This window comes from Colobus angolensis, unplaced genomic scaffold, assembly GCF_000951035.1.
Source record: "Colobus angolensis palliatus isolate OR3802 unplaced genomic scaffold, Cang.pa_1.0 Scaffold318, whole genome shotgun sequence".
NCBI lineage: Eukaryota > Metazoa > Chordata > Mammalia > Primates > Cercopithecidae > Colobus > Colobus angolensis.
The window spans coordinates 782,550-802,690 of NW_012116466.1; the positions used below are offsets into that span (position 1 = coordinate 782,550).

The 20,141-nt window shown below is 44.2% G+C and overlaps 1 protein-coding gene across 2 annotated transcripts in view; it reads left to right on the plus strand.

Annotated features, from left to right (window-relative positions):
• Window positions 1-20,141, plus strand: part of CRYL1 (crystallin, lambda 1) — a 111,078-nt gene that overhangs the window by 15,725 nt on the left and 75,212 nt on the right. For both annotated transcript variants that reach the window (XM_011951335.1, XM_011951336.1), the window contains one exon: window positions 8,748-8,874. In XM_011951335.1, coding sequence (XP_011806725.1) covers window positions 8,748-8,874 — 127 coding nt within the window. The remainder of the gene's footprint in view (window positions 1-8,747; window positions 8,875-20,141) is intronic.

Below are 20,141 nucleotides of genomic sequence, written 5' to 3' on the forward strand. Positions count from 1 at the left end.
GAGCTTGATATTTTGCTTTTGGGAAGTCTGTCAAATATCAAAGGTTTAAGACACTTGATATCACAAAATAGGATCGCAGGTTACTATAAAACAGTCATTCATTTGGCCAAAATTACAATACAAAAATATTTTCTCTTTGATAGGAGACTCAGTTTCCTAAACATTAAGACCTAATAAAGACAGCATGAGGCCAGCTAAATCTGTCTTTCTCCTTCCCTCTATTTTTTTTCTTCTGTGGTTTTACTGAAAAGGTAAATAAAAATCTCTTACCTCTTACATGAAAATTTTGTTCAAAAGAGAAAACCAAATTTTACCTGTGTATAGTATATTATTAATGTTAATGCTAATTTCAGTAAAACTTTATAAATAAATCTAATCAGTTTGACCATAAGGTGAGATTTCCATAAACTTTTTATAACCTTTTGTAATTTTATATTAAAGAGCAGATCAATGCTGCAAGAAAACCCTGTTATTCCAACACATGGGCCTAGACACTGGCCTTCCATTAGGCCAGTGTGCTTTTGATATTAATGTTTAATTTATAGAAATACTCTGATTAATCTTACCCCTCAAAATTGGCCCTTACAATCACACACACCCACCTCTTCCTCAGTGGTACCTGGGCCTAGAGGGATTGAATAGTTTTGATTTGTGGCCCTGTGTTTGGTGAATGTCAGCTTCTGGGTCTAAAGACGAGGCTTCGACTGGTGTCAGTGCTCAAGATTTATCGGGGATCGGCAGCTTTTTCAGACCTAGGAGTCAAAGCCCCGTAACTTAACAGCACAATAGAATAGTTATGCTACAGGTTGGACGCAGTGGCTCACGCCTGTAATCCCACACTTTGGGAGGCTGAGGCAGGTGGATCACCTGAGGTCAGGAGTTTGAGACAAGCCTGGCCAACGTGGTGAAACCCTGACTCTACTGAAAATACCAAATTAGCCGGGTGTGGTGGTGCACGCCAGTAATCCCAGCTATTTGGGAGGATGAGGCAGGAGAATCTCTTAGAACACTGGAGGTGGAGGTTGCAGTGAGCTGAGATCACACCACTGCACTCCTGCCCGGGCGACAGAGCGAGACTCCGTCTCTAAATAAATAAATAAATAAATAAATAAATAAAAAGTAGTTAGGTTACTCATGGCATGTGTCTATTGCTAGTAGTCTAGAGACAGAACTGTGACCAAAAGCAGCGAAAATGTGACAGGTCGTGTGCCCAACTTATCAAAGTGAGATAGCTTTTTCTCCATCATTAAGGTTTTACTAAGGTTTCTAGAGGGAGCAGAGATAAATAGATGTGCTTTATGTTACTGTGTGTAATTCAAAGTCTAATACCTAGATCATTGCATGAATTAACTGGAATATACTAGCCAAAACGATTTTCTAACTCACTCTATAAAATCTATGAGCTTGTTATACCCTAAATCGACTTATTTCTAAATTCTATTTCTCATAAACTTTGGCCGTCTTTGCCTTTTTTTTTGAGACAGAGTCTCGTTCTGTCACTAGGCTGGAGTGCAGTGGCACGATCTCAGCTGACTGGTCTCTGCCTCCCAGCTTCAAGCCATTCTCCTGCCTCAGCCTCCAGAGTAGCTGGGATTACAGGTGCTCGCCACCATATCCAGCTAATTTTTTTTTTGTATTTTTAGCAGAAATGGGATTTCACCATGTTGGCCAGGATGGTCTCGATCTCCTGACCTCGTGATCCGCCCACCTCAGCCTCCCAAAGTGCTGGGATTACAGGCCTGAGCCACCGCGCCCGGCCTCATCTTTGCCATTTTAATGTGTTTAATAGTTGAGCAGCATTAAGTACGTTCACATGGTTGTTCAATCAGCAATCTGCAGAGCTTTTTCATCTTGTAAAACCGAACTCTGTGCCCGTTAAACAACGCTCCTTTCATGCCTCCGCCAGCCCCTGGCATCCACCATTCTGCTTTCTGGCTCCGTGAGTTTGACTGCTCTGGGTACCTCTTGTAAGTGGAGTCCTGTGGCATCTGTCCTTTTGTGTCTGGCTTATTTCACTTAAGCATAATGTTAAGTAAAAGATTCATCCTAGGCCAGGCACTTTGGGAGGCCAAGGCAGGTGGATCCCCTGAGGTCAGGAGTTCGAGACCAGCCTGGCCAACATATAGTGAAAACCCGTCTCTACTAAAAAATACAAAAATCCGTTAGGTGTGGTGGCGCATTCCTGTAGTCCCAGCTATTTGGGAAGCTGAGGCAGGAGAATCGCTTGAAGCCAGGAGGTGGAGGTTGTAGTGAGCTGAGACTGCGCCACTGCACTCCAGCCTGGCATATGACATATGACAGGATTCCTTAGCCTGTGGGGCCGAATAAGATTCCACCATAGGTGTGAAACCATGTTTTGTTTATCCCTCCCTCTGTCGGTGGACTTTGGATTGCTGCTTCTGTTGTTGACAACACTGCTATGAACATGACTGTGCAAATCTCTCTTTGCGATCCTGCCTCAGTTCTTTTGGAAATATGCACAGCAGTGGGGTTCCTGGATCATATGGTGGCTCTATTTTTAACTTTTTGAGTTACCACCATACGTTTTCCACAGCAGCTGTGCCGTTTTCACATTCCCGTCAGCGGTGCACGAAGGTTCCAATTTCTTCAGTCTTTTTAAACAATAAATACATGCTCCTTTTGAGTACGCTTCAAAAATAGAAGCATTAAAAAAATTGAAATCACCCATACCCTGTCCTACCGTGAGAATTGTTAACCTTTCCTTTTCTCTAATTTTAAGTTAATATTTAATTTTGCTGAGTAGGAGCCAGTATTTTGAGTCCCAGTGTTAGGCTGACCTCTAGAGGTCTACCTGGCACATTGCAGCCTTCTACTAGTGCCTCTAACCTGACGTTAACCGTTAAGTGTGGCAGTGCCACAGCCTGGTATGTGTGTGGCATTTGAAAATCCCGGTTGATTGGCACATCTTTTCTAGGTGTTTATGTATGTCTTCTACAAAGCTTGAGTCAGAAGTTCTTCCAAAAGAATTAAAAAAATTGGAGTTAATCTGACTGGCACAAAACGTTGCCAAAAGGCTGGGTTTGATTTGTGGCACGTGGATTTGTTGGCCCTGAAGAGAACACAGAAGTCTGTCTGCAGATGTAGGGAAGCTCCTCCGCAGCTTTCACTGGATGTCCCTCGGGACCACACAGCAGGGTCCTGGAGCTTGCAGTCGGCTGATGGGTTAATGTGTGGCCGTGTCTCTCCCTCATGCCCAGGTTCTCTGTCTGACCTGTGCGTGCTGCCCAGGGAGGAAGGGCCTGAGGCAGAACCACCACTGCACATTCCTCAGCCTGAGTCTGCTCTGCAAGAGGCCAATGGTGGTGGCTTTTCTTGCCACTGCTTGCTGTCTCCACGGGACGTTCTCATTCCGGGGTGGTCCCTGGAGGATCGAGGAACAAGAGACTCCTGTTCTCCCGTTATCTGTCTAATCTCACTCAGTACTTTTGGGAAAAAAGGTCAAAAGTTTGCCTTTGACCTTGGATTAGTGGAAAGGTTTGAAGACACACAGGTGGCCTCCTAAGGCTTGGAGCAGGTGCTCTGAGCACATCAGGTGCTCAGACATAGTTTCCTAAAGGACGCAATGGTTACTCACTATGCTCCCAGGCCTTGGCATCGAGAGACCCTGTGTGTGTTCGGTGGAAAGATGGTTGGGTGAGACTGGGATGGTGGCGCTAAGAGATTCATTTGGGTTTTGCTTCCTTAAAAAGTGACAAAGAGGATTGGCGGTGGTTACTTCTGGAGGGTGGAGATATGAGGATGTTTATTGTTCTTTCTACATTTAAAATTTCTTAAATAAATTAGGAAAGGAAATAGTCTTAGAAAAGCAACGGGCACAGTATGAAACATCTCACTTATTCCTCTGTAACAGCGAAAACTTTCAATTACACTGAAGCGAGTTTCTGTTTGGTAGCTACAAATCGCTTTTCTGCCATGTGACTGTTTTTCTTCTGGTTGTATTTATGGGCAGTGTGGTTGTCTTTTACCAGTGTTGACTCCTGGGCTTAGCCACTGCTGCAGGTCAAACTTATATAAATCGTGTAGTTAAAAACTGAAAAATTCAAATGTGTTGTAATCTCCAAACAAAGTCTGCGCTAGGCCCTTTCCGGCTCTGAAAGACGGTACTCTGATTTCTGCTCTCTATGAGGGCTGACTGTGATACCAGACGAGGGAGCAAGATACAGGACACCATCTCTGCGGCTGCATCTTTGTCGCAGAAACAGACATTGTTCAGGGGACACCTGAGCCTCTGATAGTCGGACTGTGGCTCCGGCAGCTCATGGCAGCTAGAGGGCAGTGGTGTCCTTTCCTAAAGTCCTGCCTTTATATGGCCTGCGGTCACGGTGACTCCACTACCGGCTGTAATTCTGTTGCTCCTTCCTGCCCTCAACCAGTCTGCCCACTGTGGACGTCTGCATTTCTTTCTCTTCTTCTTCTTCTTCTTCTTCTCCTCCTCCTCCTTCTCCTCCTCCTCCTCCTCCTTCTCCTCCTCCTCCTTTCTCCCTCTCCGCCTCCTTCTCCTCCTTCTCCTTCTCTTCTTCTCTGTTTTTGAGACGGAGTCTAGCTCTGTCGCCCAGGCTGGAGTGCAGTGGCGTGATCTCGGCTCACTGAAACTTCCACCTCCCAGGTTCAAGTGATTCTCCTGCCTCAGCCTCCTAAGTAGCTGGGATTACAGGGGTGTGCAACCACACCTGGCTAATTTTTGTATTTTTAGTAGAATCAGGGTTTCACCATGTTTGCCAGGCTGGTCTCAAACTCCTGAGCTCAGGTAATCTGCCCGCCTCGGCCTCCCAAAGTGCTGGGATTACAGGCGTGAGCCATCGCGCCTGGCCTGGGGTCTGCATTTCTGACCGCCCTGTCGCTATAGAGCTCAGGCTTCCTTTGAGCTGGTTACTGCAGCCACCACCAGCTGCCCATGGGCCTCTGCCATTGGCCCAGATTCCCATGTGGGGTCCAGTCCGTGGAAGTCATGGTAGTAAGCTGACATGGCAAAAAAGTACTGGAGAATTTCAGAGGCCTACCTCAGGAGCACCAGTTCCAAGGGGTGCTTGACAGCAACAGCGGGCGGCTGCTCGAAGGGCATTTGCCAGTTAGTCTTGCTAATCTAGAGCTTCCATTGTAACAGCCAACCTGAGTCTGTGCAAGATGGGAGTCAAATTGGAGACCCCTGACAGAAGCTAGAGTTCTCTAAGGGCTACATCACTGGCAAAAAAAATAACTTGGATCCCCTGAGTGGAGGGTCACCGGTGGGGGCGTTGACTCTGAGTGGAGGGGAGGAAGAGTTTCTTTGAGAATTTGTAACCATAGAGCAATCCTCAACGTTTCAGAGCTCAAATTCATACTACCTGTGTCATCTGAAAAACCCCCAAGCCAAGAATTCAGGTTGGTTCCTTGGTTGGTAGCGCCCCCAAGTGCCTGGCAGGAGCAAATTGCGTATCATCCCCAGAACAACATACCTGCAAACACACTTAGATGTCCAGAGTTTTGGCACAACTTTGAATGAGCCAGAACCTCACATGGCAAAACAGACGTTGCAGATGTAATTGAATTAAGAATGGCAAGATGGGGAGATTGTGCTGGAATTGCTGGCTTGGCCTGATGTAATCGCATGGGTCCTTAGAGGGATAAAGGCAGGGAGGAGACATGATGACAGAAACAGGTGGGGCAGGGGTGGCTGGCTGTGGAGGGGGAAGGGGTCATAGCCACAGATGCAGGCAGCCTCTAGAAGCTGGGGCAGGCCAGGAACGCATTCTCCCTGAAACCTCCAGAAGGAGTGCATTCCCTGCAGACACTTCGATGTTAGTCTACTTGGGATTTCTGACCTCCAGAACTGTAAGATAATACATTTGCATTGTTTAAGCCACTGTTTGTGATAATTTGTTACAGTAACAATAAGATACTAATGCTACTGCTTTATTGAGATAAATTTACATGTCGCACAATTGACTCATTTGACGCGTCCAGTTCAGTGGTTTTGTAGTTTGTTTACAGAGTTGTGTAATTCAACATTTTCAAAGATGGATTGAAACATGCTACACAGTGGATGATAAATGAGCTTTGGATTGCGTGGTGCTCTTTCTTCCGGAATAATGTCGCTTAAGAGGCACAGTCTGCGCTCAGGGAAGTGTGCTGAGTGCTGTTGACGCAGAATCGCGGGACCCTGGAGGACCCGTGCGCGTCTGCATTTCCATTTTACCTTAATAGAGGAACCTTTCCTCATGACCCTTTTTGTTATATTTCCCTCCATGATGTTTCAAATATGTATTTGCTGGCACTTACCTTGGACCAGTTCTTTTTTGATTTTAGCTATCTACCTTAGAAATCTTAAATTTCTAATCTGTTGCTAAGACACCTCACAGTACTCTGTGCAACTAATAAACTTCCAGATGAACTGGCCAAGACACGTACTTTGTTTTGTGTATTTTTCACTAACTAACTTATTTTTGTTTTTCGCTTGTTTGTTTTTTGAGACAGGGTCTCGCTCTGTCACCCACGTTGGAGTACCGTGGCACAATCATGGCTCACTGCAGCCTCCACCTCCTGGGCTCAAGTGATTCTCCCACCTCAGCCTGCCGAGTGGCTGGGACTACAGGTGTGCACCATCATGCCCAGCTAGTTTTTGTATTTTTTGTAGAGACGAGGTTTCACCATGTTGCCCAGGCTGGTCTCAAACCCATCCTCAAGTGACCCACCTGCCTTGGCCTCCCCAAGTGCTGGAATTACAGGTGTGAGCCACTGTGGCTGGCCTCACTAACTTTATAAGTCTCTAATTCAAGGAGTTTGTTCTATATGAAAATTTTAAAATGCCGGCTCACTGGGGATGGTGGTCCAGGATATTTGGTACTTAACACTGAGTTGTTTTGTGGGTGATAAGATCTGAGCAGGGATCAGTATGTTTGTCTTTATAATTCTCCAAAACAAGTTAGCTGTTTTGTGGCCCTATTTTAAGATAGGTAGATTTTTTTTAAGCTGATATATTATGAATCTTCCAAATTACTTACATGAGAAAAACTTCTCAAAGATTCTCTCCTTCCTTTTAAAAAAACTTAGGGCCAGGTGCTGTGGCTCATGCCTATAATCCCAGCACTTTGGGAGGCCAAGGCAGGAGGATCACTTGAGCCCAGGAGTTAGAGATCAGCCTGGGCAACATGGCAAAACCCCGTCTCCACCAAAAAATATAAAAAATTAGTCAGGCGTGGTGGTGTGCCTGTGTAGTCCCTGCTACTTTAGGGAGGCTGAGGTGGGAGGATCACTTGATCCCGGGAGGTCAAGGCTATGGCGAGTCATGATTGTGCCACTGCACTCCAGCCTGGGTGATAGAGCAGGATCCTGTCTCAAAAACGAAATCAAACCAAACAAAAAATCTAAACAACAACAGCAACAAAAACAAAACAAAACCCAAAAAGCAAAAATATATTAAGAATTGTAAGATACTAACAGCAGAGCAGTAAACCAGCACAGGCCCTTCTGAGCATGGTGGCCCAGGTGACCACACAGATCACATGCCACAAAACCCACTCAGCTATAAGGTACCTTCTTTCAATCCTTCCATCCCAGGGGACTGGCCCAAGGGAGAGGATTAGAACCACTGTTTTCCAGCATGCCCCCCACTCTGCCTGCTGCCATGAGGATTGTTTCATTTTAAAACAAGTAATTAAGATTTTAAATTGTGGTAAAGTGTATAGAATAAAATTTACCTTAATGTTTTGAGTGTATTAAGTATATTTACATTATTGTGCTACCATCACCATCATTCATCTCCAGAATGTTTTCATCTTCTCAAATTGAAACTCTGTACCCATTAAACCTTAACTCCCCATTCCTCAACCCCCAGCCCCTGGCAGCTACCAACATTCTAGTTCTGTCTCTGTTATTATTTTTTTGAGACAGAGTCTCACTCACTCAGGCTGGAGTGCAGTGGTACAACCATAGCTCACTGCAACCTCTGCCTCCCGGGTTCAAGCGATTCTTCTGCCTCAGCCTCCTGAGTAGCTGGGATTACAGGTGCGCGGCACCATGCCCAGCTATTTTTTCGTATTTTTAGTAGAGACAGGGTTTCACCATGTTGGCCAGGCTGGTCTTGAACTCCTGACCTCAAGTGATCCACCCACCTCGGCCTCCCAAAGTGCTGGGATTACAGGCGTGAGCCACCTGGCCTGGCCTCTATTATTTTGACTGCTCTAGATACCTCTTCTAGGTGGAATCACACAGTGTTTTTCCTTTTGTGACTGGCTTATTTCACTCAGCATAATGTCCTCAAGGTTCATCCATTTTGTAGCACGTGACAGAATTTCCTTCCTCTGTTGTGTGTATGTTCCACATTTTGTTTATCTGCTCATCTACTGATGGATGCTTATGTTGCTTCTAGCTCTTGGCTACTGTGAATAATGCTGCTGTGCACATGGGTGTACAAAAATCTCCTACAGACCCTGCTTTCCATTATTTTCGGTTTATACCCAGAAGTGGAGTTGCTGGGTCATACCGTGATTCTGTGTTTGGGACCTGCCATGTCTGTTTTCCGTAGCAGTTGCAGTATTTCACAGTCTCACCAGCAGTGCATAATGGTTCCAGTTCCTCTGCATCCTTGCCAACAATTGCTAGTTTCTATTGTTGGTAACCCCGAATGGGTGTGAGGTGGTATCTCGCTGTGGTTCTGCTTTGCATTTCCCTGATGATTCCTGATGTTGAGCTTTGTTTTTAAATGCGGTATTGAATCCTCACAGTGATCCTTCTCTCTGCCTTTCCAGAAAGGAGATGAAGTTGCTGGAGCAGGCAGGTGCTCTGAAAGGCTCCCTGAGTGCTGAAGAGCAACTGTCCCTCATCAGTGGCTGCCCCAATATCCAAGAAGCAGTAGAGGGCGCCGTGCACATTCAGGTGAGTGAAGGGCACTGGGGCCTGAGACATTGTCTCCCAGCCTCTCCGGAGGAACAGGGCAGGATACAGGGCAGTGGCAGGTGTGGGCATTTTGCATCTTCAAGGGCAGGATTTTATTTTATGTGATAGGAAATGTGGTCCTCAAAACACCCTGTATACTGGGTTCTCACCAGACTAGTGTGACAGTGTTCTGTTTTAGGAGACCAATGCCTTATCCGCGAGGCCACTGGGGATTCTGGTGACAATGTTGTATTTTAGAGGCATTAAACAGTTTTAGCAAAAATAGGTTTTCTGGGCTGCTAATACTATTTTATTTTATCATCTTATCAACTGAGAGATTATATTATTATTCTCATATGTAATTGAGCAAAAGCTTAAATCATCAAAAAGAAAACTTTGCAGTTGCATGTAGCCTTTCCAACAACTCTGCTTTAAAAAAGAGAAATCCTCGTGAGGGTTGTTTGCACAGCAGGATGAGCCTGGGGAGGTGAGTGGTCCCTCCAGGTGGAGCTGGGAGCAGCCCCTGTGGCTTGGCCGTCTTTCCAGGCATCCGGCTCCTGGAGCTCCTGTGCCCACGCACAGGCCCCGCCCTGTTGAAGAATCCAGAGGCATACCCTTGTCTTTTCAAAGGCTGCACTTACTGCTATAAGGTTTATGCAGATTTACCTAAAACTAAAAGAGTCATTATTCCCAGTATCTTTCCTTGATATTTTGTGTTCTGAGATTTGCACACTTCACGTTGTTCCTCTGTTGATATTCTAGCTGAGAATTTGGAAGCAAACTGAAAAGGCTGTGTGTGTTCTCTGGTCGGTTGCTGCTCTAAGATTTGGGTCAAATACAGATGATGGAGGTTTTAGGTCTCTATGACTCTAAAATTTCTTTAAATTGTTAAATTTCTCAATTTGCTAAAAATCCATTAAACAAATGGGTGTGGCAACAGAACACAAGGAGACGACTGGTTTTCAACTTCTTATCTCTTTCTAATATATTATCCTCTATCTCCTGATGTGGTGAAGTTTGTATGAAGTTGAAGGGCCTTAAAGAGACTCGAGGGCTCCTAATGAGTTCCCAGTGACACCTGTTTCTGCCCTTACTCAGTTGCGGGTGCTGTACGAGGAGTTGCTTCTGAAGAGTCCAGACGCTCTCCAGGCCTGGTCTTGGCAGAGAAGTTTCTTTCACATGCATTTAGTTTTATTTTTTATATTTTTGAGACAGAGTCACTCAGCTGACTCAGGCTAGAGTGCAGTGGTGTGATCTTGGCTCATTGCAGCCTCTACCTCCTGGATTCAAGCGATTCTCCTGTCTCAGCCTGCGGAGTAGCTGGGATTACGCGTGCACCACCACACCCAGCTAATTTTTGCATTTTTAGTAGAGGCAGGGTTTCACCGTGTTAGCCAGGCTGGTCTCAAACTCCTGATCTTGGCCTCTCGAAGTGCTGGGATTACAGGCGTGAGCCATTGTGACCTGCATGAGTTTAGTTTTTTGTTTTTATTTTTTATTTTTGTGGTTTTTTTTTTTTGAGATAGAGTCTCGCTCTGTCACCCAGGCTGGAGTTCAGTGGTGTGATCTTGGCTCACTGCAACCTCCGTCTCCTGGGTTCAAGCGATTCTTGAGCCTCAGCCTCCAAGGCATGAGCCACTGCGTCTGGCCATGAGTTTAGTTTTTAAGGAAAGTATTTAGTTATATAATGTGATTGAAATATGAATAAGTGATCTATTATTATAATATTTCTACTTTCACATTTCACAGAATGCTTTTGTTCAAACTCTGGGCTGATACCTCCAAATTCACGTTTGGCTTCATTACAGTCACTTTTTGAGTCTCTCCAAACAGAGTTCCCAGACCACGTTACCTTTGCCTCCTGGAGACGTTTGCTATGCAGAGCTTTTTGAACCCATCTACAATGCTGGCACTGCAAATTTTACTCCCAGCCTCAAAGACTAATTCTCAAACATTCAGGTGTTTTTCCCTCTTGTAACTTGTGATTCCGTAGCATGGCAACTTGCTGTGTTGTTGCTTTTTCTTTTAAAGAATCTTTCTGTAGCTAATTTATAAATTTCCTCGCAGTGACAATTGTAAAGTCATTCCCTAGGAATAATTCATCTATCCATGTGAAATTTCTGTGTCTCCCCATCCCATTGTTTTTGATAGTTTATCATATGATTTCTCTAAACATCTAAAACTACCCTAATTGAATTAGTTCTGGTTAATGTGTCTCCCTCAAATAGTATATTGTTTTTTACAAAGCGGTCAACCCTCCATCATATGAGAACATTGTCATAGACTTGGACAATAAGGCAAGTTCTTCTGTTAAAGAGTAATCCGGGGGGACCATGTGAACTTGGAAGGCATGTAAAGTGCTTACATGGTACTTGGCACACAGAAAATGCTCAGGAAATGGTAATTATTTTATAATGTGGCCATTTATAACAATTTTGGTACTAAAGAATGGCATGGGGCAGCATATGGTGTTCTGTACATGGTTGGCACTAGTGAAAACGGCCCTTTGACTATGGCCTATCTTTGTTTTATAGATGAAATGAGTGTATTTACAAGGCATGACGCGTTGAGCCCCATCTATTACGTAGAACACAGAGCTAGGCCGCATGAGGAGAGGAAACTAGAGAAGGATGATGCAAACTAGTAGGTTTAATTCCTATGAGAGTTTATACTCTTCAGAAATGGTTGTACCTCCAGTACCAGAGAGAGGAGTGGGTAGGAATAGTTCTGACCGGGAGGCTTCGGGAAGGTTTAATGCAGGTAGGATTAGAGCTTGTCTGGACTTTTGACAAGTGGATTTTGGGAGTGGAGGTGGGAGGATTGTGTCTCAGAAAGAGATGAACGAGACGAGAGATCCCTTTGAGGATGTTTTAAGGCCACATGACAGACCCACTGGAAAGGTAAGAAAGGCTGGTCCAAGGTGGAAACCAAGTCAGCATGCTCTGAACACCAACCTGAAGAATTACCTAGGTGAATTGAGTAACGTACAGTGCTTAGAGGCGTACACGAAGAGAATCACCATTTAAATGTTTCTTTAAAGAAATAAAGATGAAGGCTGGGCGCAGTGGCTCACGCCTGTAATCCCAGCACTCTGGGAGGCTGAGGTGGGCTGATTGCTCGAGCTCGGGAGGTCAAGACCAGCCTGGCCAACATGGTGAGACCTCATCTCCACTGAAAATACAAAAACGTAGCCGGGTGTGGTGGCGTGCGCCTGTGGCTCCAGCTACTTGGGAGGCTTCTCAAAAACAAACAAAAAACAAAAAAACAAAAAAACATATTGTGAGACCTGAGGAAAAAATAATTATTAAAAAAATTGCAGAACTAAAGGGTTTGGATTTCAATCTATGTCCTGATTAGAATCCTGCAAGGAAGGTATTTAGTAGGAGAATGAAACGAATCAGAAGGAAAGATGAGTAAGAAAAAAAATCAACAGTTCATTTTTGCCAGTTGACTGATTTTCTTGGGCATGTTTACACATTTCTTTTCTTCCTTTTTTTTTTTTTTCTCTTTCAGATGGAGTCTTGCTCTGTCACCCTGGCTGGAGTGCAGTGGTGTGATCACGGCTCACTGCAAGCTCCGCCTCCTGGGTTCAAGGGATTCTCATGCCTCAGCCTCCTGCGTAGCTGGGATGACAGGCGTGAGCCACCACACACGGCTCATTTTTTGTGTACTTATTTTTAGTAGAGATGGGGTTTCACCATGTTGGCCTGGCTGCTCTCTAACTCCTGACCTCTCACTAGAGTGATCCACCTGCTTCCGCCTCCCCAAGTCCTGGGATTACAGGCATGAGCCATCGCGCCCAGCCTACACATTTCTTTATATGATGTAGAGCAAATTTAATCCTCTGAATTTTAAAACTAGTGCATAGGCTGGGTGTGGTGGTCCACGCCTATAATCCCAGCCCTTTGGGAGGCCATTGTGGGCAGATTACCTGAGCTCAGTAGTTCAAGACCAGCTTGGGCAACATGGCAAAACCTCATCTCTACTGAAAATACAAAAAATTAGCTGGGCGTGGTGGTGTATGCCTGTAATTCCAGCTACTCGAGAGGCTGAGGCATGAGAATCACTTGAACCCAGGAGGTGAAGGTTGCAGTGAGCCGAGATGAAGCCACTGCGCTCCAGCCTGGGTGATAGAGTGAGATCTTGCCTCAAAAACAACAACAACAAAACTAGTGCATGTTAGTGTCTCAGGTTTACCAAACAAACAAGTAAATGAAACCCCCAAAGTGAAATGTACCTAATGCTGCACCACATGTGTGTTAAAGTACATTAGTGTTTCTAACAAAATATAATGTTAAACACGTATCTTACCTAATTAAACATCGCTGTGTTGTAAAGAACGTTTAGGACACTCCTGTTTAGGTTCATTATTCCAAAAATACTTAAGATTTTTGTGTATTTATGTTTCCACGTCTCCTGTTTATTTTCTCTTTCTCTAATGATTTGAGATTATACTGTAAATAGAATTTTGTATCATGGTTTTTATTTAAAACTTAGAACATTTCCTGCTGTATGATTTGCTCAGGGTTATATCAGATAGAAGACATACAATTTTTTTTTTTTTGAGACAGAGTCAGTCTTGCTCTGTTGCCCAGGCTGGAGTGCAGTGGCACTATCTTGGCTCGCTGCAACCTCTGCCTCCTAGGTTCAAGCGATTCTCGTGCCTCAGCGTCCCAAGTAGTTGGGATTACAGGCATCTGCCACCACACCCAGCTGATTTTTGTATTTTTAGTAGAAACAGGGTTTCACCATGTTGGCCAAGCTGGTCTTGAACTCCTGACCTCAAGTGAGACATATAATTTTTTGACCTAAAATATTGTGATAGTCACCATTTGATGGCAAACCTGAAAGAAGCTTCCATGTGAGAATTCCATTAAAGCTGAGGTTCCCAAAGTCCGCAGCCTCCACCGGGCTGTGACGCTGCCTCACCTCAGCGTCCACAGAATTCTTGCCAGTGGCACCCCCTTAGCAGCTCTCACAGCCCCTTTTTCTGATTTATACAAGGGAAGGTTCTCAGTGTAGAAAAATCCGTCTAGGCTACTTGGAGACAGTTTTCTTTTTTTAAAAGAATTAATTGCTGTATCATAATTGTACATATTTGGGATTCGTGTGAGATTGATTTGTGTGTTCAGTGTGTGTATGGTCAAATCCCAGTGTATTAGGATATCCAGAACCTCACATATTTATCTTTTATTGTGTTGGGAACATTATACATCTTCTAGCTATTTTGAAATATATAAAATGATCAACTCTAATTTCCCTACTGTACTATTGAATGCTAGAACTTATTCCTTCTAGCTAACTGTATTTTGTACTCATTAACCAGCTTCTCTTCATCCCTCCTTCCCTTCCTGGTAACTTGGCCGCGGGTGTCCACCATTCCACTCTCTACCTCCACGAGACCCACTGCTTTAGCTCCCCTACATGGGTGAGAACGTGGGGTCTTCGTCTTTCTGTGCCTGGCTTATTTCACTTAATATAATGATCTCCAATGCCATCTATGTTGCTATAGTTTTCTTATAAGATATGTTGCTGTGGTTTTCTTATAAAAAGAAAATTATTACTTTAGGGAATTGTTCAAAAGCAAGAGGCAGAGCTTGAGGATATGCATGTGCACGTGCGCGTGCGCGCGCGCACACACACACACACACACTGCTTGCCACCATGCTTCAACTAAAAATAATCCCACTGTTGGATCTGCCCAGCCCCAGGGGGCAAAGCCCAGCAATTGGAGTACGGATTTCCCCGTGGATTGTCTTCTACCCAACCCTGGAGGGCGGGGAGCCTGGGTCAGACGCTTCCTAATACTCTGCTGAAATGTGGGAGCATGCAAGAAAGAAACCTGAATTTCTAGAACTTAGTGCAATTTTGAAATCAAATCTTGCCTGGCAAGAAAACCTACTGTGCTGGAAAAATAAGTTTACTCTGAAAAGCTGGTCTCAAGCCTTGACTTTTAAAGCACATTAAGGCTCATTAGCCACTATATAGAGACCTTATCTAATCTCTGGAACTTAAAACTGGAGATCACAGTAGCTGGTGGGAGCCATGGGAATGGTTTATGGAGTTATGAGGTTTAAATGGGGTTTCCTTACACAAAGTCAGAACAATAGCTGAAATCGAGAAGTTAAATTGATATTGTCTATGTAGGTGATCAGAATTTGCATCTCAACTATACCTTTAAAATGGAGAGAACGCTAGTCATTTTGAAAAGGACTTTCAGTCACTGTCAGTAATTACAGGAAGTAGTATTCTTTGGAAATTTGTTTTCTTAAAGGATAGAAGCTTGCTGGACTTTCGGTCTTGGTTCACTGAGACTCAGAATATTCCTTCTTTGGGTAGGGATGGGTGTGAGGGTTCAGGCAGCCCTGGGCAGGTGGGATGGCCAGCCCTGAGAATATTCGGGAATGTGCAGGGAAGCTGGAATTAACACTTTGTCTGTTGTATGTGGTTTTTCTTTTTCCTTTTGAGATGGAGTCTCGCTCTGTCACCCAGGCTGGAGTGCAGTGGCATGATCTTGACTCACTGTAACCTCCGCCTCCCGGGTTAAAGTGATTCTCCTACCTCAGCCTCCCAAGTAGCTGGGATTATAGGCGCCCACCGCCATGCCTGGCTAAGTGCTAAGTTTTGTATTTTTAGTAGAGACAGAGTTTCAGCATGTCGACCAGGCTGGTCTTGAACTCCTGACCCCAGGTGATCTGCCCGCTTCAGCCTCCCAAAGTGCTGGAATTACAGGAGTGAGCCACCACACACGGCCATACGTATTTTTTCTTTAAAAATTGTAAAATCAGGTTTACTAAGATATAATTTACATACAAGAAAATTCACTCGTTTCAGCGTTCAGTGCTATGTGTCTGATGTGCTATGTGACAGATGCATACAGTCACGTATGAAACCAGAGTCACCGTCGGGGTTCAGAGCACAGAGCTCCTCCTTCCCTTTGCCGCAAATTTCCTCCCACCCTTCCCCAGGCCTTGCCCACCACTGATCTGTTTTTTGTCCCTACAGTTTTGCCTTCTCCAGAATGTTATGTAAAATGGAATCACGCATGATGCAGCCTTTTGAGTTTGGTTTCTTTCGCAGAATAAAATGAACTTGACGTTGTCTGTGCGGTTGTGTTGATTGGTAATTTGTTGCTGAGTGGTATGACATTGCTATGGTGCGTGGGACTCTGGATGGACTGGGGCAGGCCCACCTCACACACTGCTGAGATCACCCGGAAGCACGAGCCTTCGGTTTTCACTTGCGAAGTGTGGAAACATTCTGTCCTGATGTTCTACTAGCTTCTTGCCACGACCCTGACTTTTCTGATGGCTTGTTCTTGCTTTATTCGAATAGTGTGCTTACAGAACTGGGCATGAGGTCTTATTTCTGGGAAGCTGTATTTTTGTTTATTTGCTTGGCTTTTTTTTTATAGTATGTGTAGCTTCAAAGATATAATATGAGCAAGTAATGAAAAATGTTATACATTCAAGAGACAGGCAAGTTTTTCTCTTAATCTGTAATTATGTATTTAGGTTCTTCTATGACCAAATAGGACTTGAGAAAATGCTAAGTCAAAACATAAGAAGGACAGTGAAATAAAGTTTTAGAAGAGAAGGGCATCCTCATTGCGTTCAGTCTGTCTGCAGGTAAGGACTGAACATGGCCAGCGTTGTGGGTCTCCGCAGCGTCCACGAACGGCAGGTTATTGGCACGGTCTGCGCCGGCAGGCCCTGCGGTGATGGACGAGGCTGTGACCTGCCTGTGTCTCAGACATCGTGGGACCCGCAGGAGCATTAGGAAAGCACTCCACTGTGATTTGTTCTCTTCGGCCTCTACCTTGTGGGGTGGAGTATGAAGTTACGTGTGCTGGAGCAGAATGTTAGAAGGCGACAGGCTTTGATCTTTGCCAGGAAGCCTGGCTCAAGGTCAGCGTTAGCCTGAGTTTCTACTTTACCTTTGAGTTTGGGCATTTTGGCTTTTCCCCTTAACAACCACCTGCCAGTGGAAGATGGTACTTTTTTCTTTTTTTCTTTTGAGACGGAGTTTTGTTCTTGTCACCCAGGCTGGATTGTTGGCTCACCGATCTCGGCTCACTGCAACCTCTGCCTCCTGGGTTCAAGTGATTCTCCTGCCTCAGCCTCCCAAGTAGCTGGGATTACAGGTGCCCACTGCTAAGCCCGGATAATGTTTGTATTTTTAGTAGAGACAGGGTTTCACCATGCTGGCCAAGCTAGTCTCAAACTCACCTCAGGTGATCCGCCTGCCTTGGCCTCCCGAAGTGCTGGGATCACAGACATGAGCCACTGTGCCCGGCCGCGCCTTTTTTCAAAGAAGTAAATGTTTCTTCGCCGTAATGTCTCTAAGTCTGGAAGGCTGGGATCTAGCTGTGTTGTGATTTTGACTTAGGTGTTGGGGAGTGGATGGGGAGGTCACCTGGTGTGTTCTTGCAGCAGTGCAGGAAAATGCAGTTCTTGTTAACAGCTTGGTCCGTGACTTCCTGATGAACTGTGCGACGTGGCAGAGCGCAGGGGCAGCCCCAGCATCCCTGTCTCGACATTGACGAGCTCGATGCTCTGTCCCCAGGGCGGGGCCAGCCACAGTTTTCCTTCCAGGGTTCTTTAGGACAGAAACCCTCCCTTTAAAAAATATTAATTATAAATATTAATAAAGTTTGCATGCTACAAGGAGGAAGACATACCTAATTCAATTCCACTAATACCCATTTTTTACATTTTAATGTATTTACCTCCAGCTTTTTTTCCACATATAATATTTATAATTGTAATGATAGTGTGTCTTTATAGATACAGTATCATATTCTACTTATATTAATCAACATTTCATACTTTCTAGTGGCTATGTAAGAGTCTGTCAAGTGGATGTATCAACTAAGTCAAATATCACATAGAAAATAATGATCTTACTGCTACTTCCAGTACGGTGCGATTGTAAGTTAATCTTGGTTGATCATCCCTCTATCTCATTCTTCCACGCTTTTTGTGACTTTCTTCAGGGCAAGTTCGTTAATAGGGAATTACTAGATGTAAGCCCCTTTCCAGCTCTTGGTACCGTTTTGCTGAGTGGCATCAGTACACCTTCAGGAGCCACGTGTTAGTACAGTAGGATTTTAAGCTTGCCAGCGTTGGGTCTGTTGATCTTTAAAATGATTATTAAAGTGTTACGGGAAAACATTGTCTCAGTTTGCAACAACCAGTGTGGCATCATCCCAACATCCACATTCTTAATTTGGTTCCTAAAATAGTTTTAACCCTCACTTTCCTCTAAACTTAAAACGTAGAATCTCAAATCCCTATTTAAAAGAAAGCCGGCCAGGTGCAGTGGCTCACGCCTGTAATCCTTTACAGGTGTAAAGGGAGGCCTTACAGATTTTGGGAGGCTGAGGCGGGGGGATCATCAGGTCAGGAGATGGAGACCATCCTGGCCAACATGGTGAAACCCCATCTCTACTAAAATATGAAAAAAAAAACCCAAAAAACAAAAAACAAAACTAGCCGGCCTTGGTGTGGCGCATGTCTGTAGTCCCAGCTACTTGGGAGGCTGAAGCAGGGGAAGCACTTGAACCTGGGAGGCGGAGGTTGCAGTGAGCCAAGATCGCGCCACTGTGCTCCAGCCTGGCGATAGAGCGAGATGAGGGCTGTGATCCCAGAACATTGGGAGGCCACAGCGGGTGGATTGCTTGAGCTCAGGAGTTTGAGACCAGCCTGAGCAACATGGTGAAACCCCACCTCTTCCAAAAATACAGAAAATTAGCATGGCACGGTGGTGCACGGCTGTGGTCCCAGCTGCTTGGGAGGCTGAGGTGGGAGAATCACTTGAGCCCGGGAGGTGGAGGTTGCAGTAAGCTGAGATCCCGCCACTGGACTCCAGCCTGGGTGATAGAGCGAGACCCTGTCTCAGAAACGAACAAACAAAAACGAACTGAAGTAAAAGAAAGACTGTCCGGAGCTCTTTTGGAAGGATGACGTGATGTTATAGTCCAGGGGGAAGCTGACTCCATGTTGATGATATGGTCGGTCTAGATGGAAACAAATCGTCTCTTCTGCTTTAAAAGTTGTAGGTTGTTAAATTAATGCCCAGAGTCAAAATAAGCACATATCTAATAGAAACAATGTTATTTTATAAAGTCTGTTAAGTGGAAAATATAAATATAAGCTAAGAAAATACTTTTTGATCTTATCACTGGGTTAAAAACATGATAAGCCCATTTGAAAGTGGTCACGGTGTACATATTTAATGCTTGGAAACTAGTAAACACTTTAGCAACTACAATATTTGCTTCTTGTTATTTTTTCTAGAGTATTTTACTTTCTGCTGTTAGCAGTGGGAGATGGTTATTTACAAAGACTGTTAGATACTGTGTACTATACAGAATACACCATGGAGCCTGCCCATATATATTTTTATATATATAACTACATAATATATATAATGATAGTATATAATACTGTAATATATGATATACTGTAATATATTATACTATAATACATATGATAGTATATATAGTAGTTATAGTATTATATATTATCATTATATACTATAGTATATAGAGTATAATATATAATCTATAATATATAATAGAATATCACATATTATCTATTATACAATTATATATTATCTAGCACACAAAATAATATAATATAAAAATAATTTTCTAACTTTTTAAATGTTTTTAATATATTTTAAAATATATTTTTATATATTAATTTTAAACATTATTAAATGATAATATGTAATATTAAATACACCGTGGAGCCTGCCTGTGTGTATACCTACTGTGTGTCAGTCCCTTACTATGGGCCAGGTCCTGTGCCGCCCACTTTATGCAAAATGACCCACTTCAATCCTCAGGACGCCCATGTAAAGTGGGCGCTAATATTTATTCCGTGCCATGCCTGCCCTCCACCCCCAGTCATTGTTGCCTGCACACCTCAGGAATATTTTTGATTGTTTTACCTACTGCTGTTTCTCCAACACCTAAAACAGTGCCTGGTTTATATAAATATAATATATACATATAAATTAATTACTTAAGATTTTTAGAGTCAAGGTCTTGCTCTGCTGCCCAGGTTGGAATGTAGCTGTGTGATCAAAGCTCACTGACATCTGGAACTCCTGGGCTCGAGCGGTCCTCCCACCTCAGTCTCCCGAGTAGCTGGGACTACAGGCATGCGCCACCACACCCAGGTAATTTTTTTTTTTTGAGACGGAGTCTCACTCTGTCGCCCAGGCTGGAGTGAGTGGCGCGATCTCGGCTCACTGCAAGC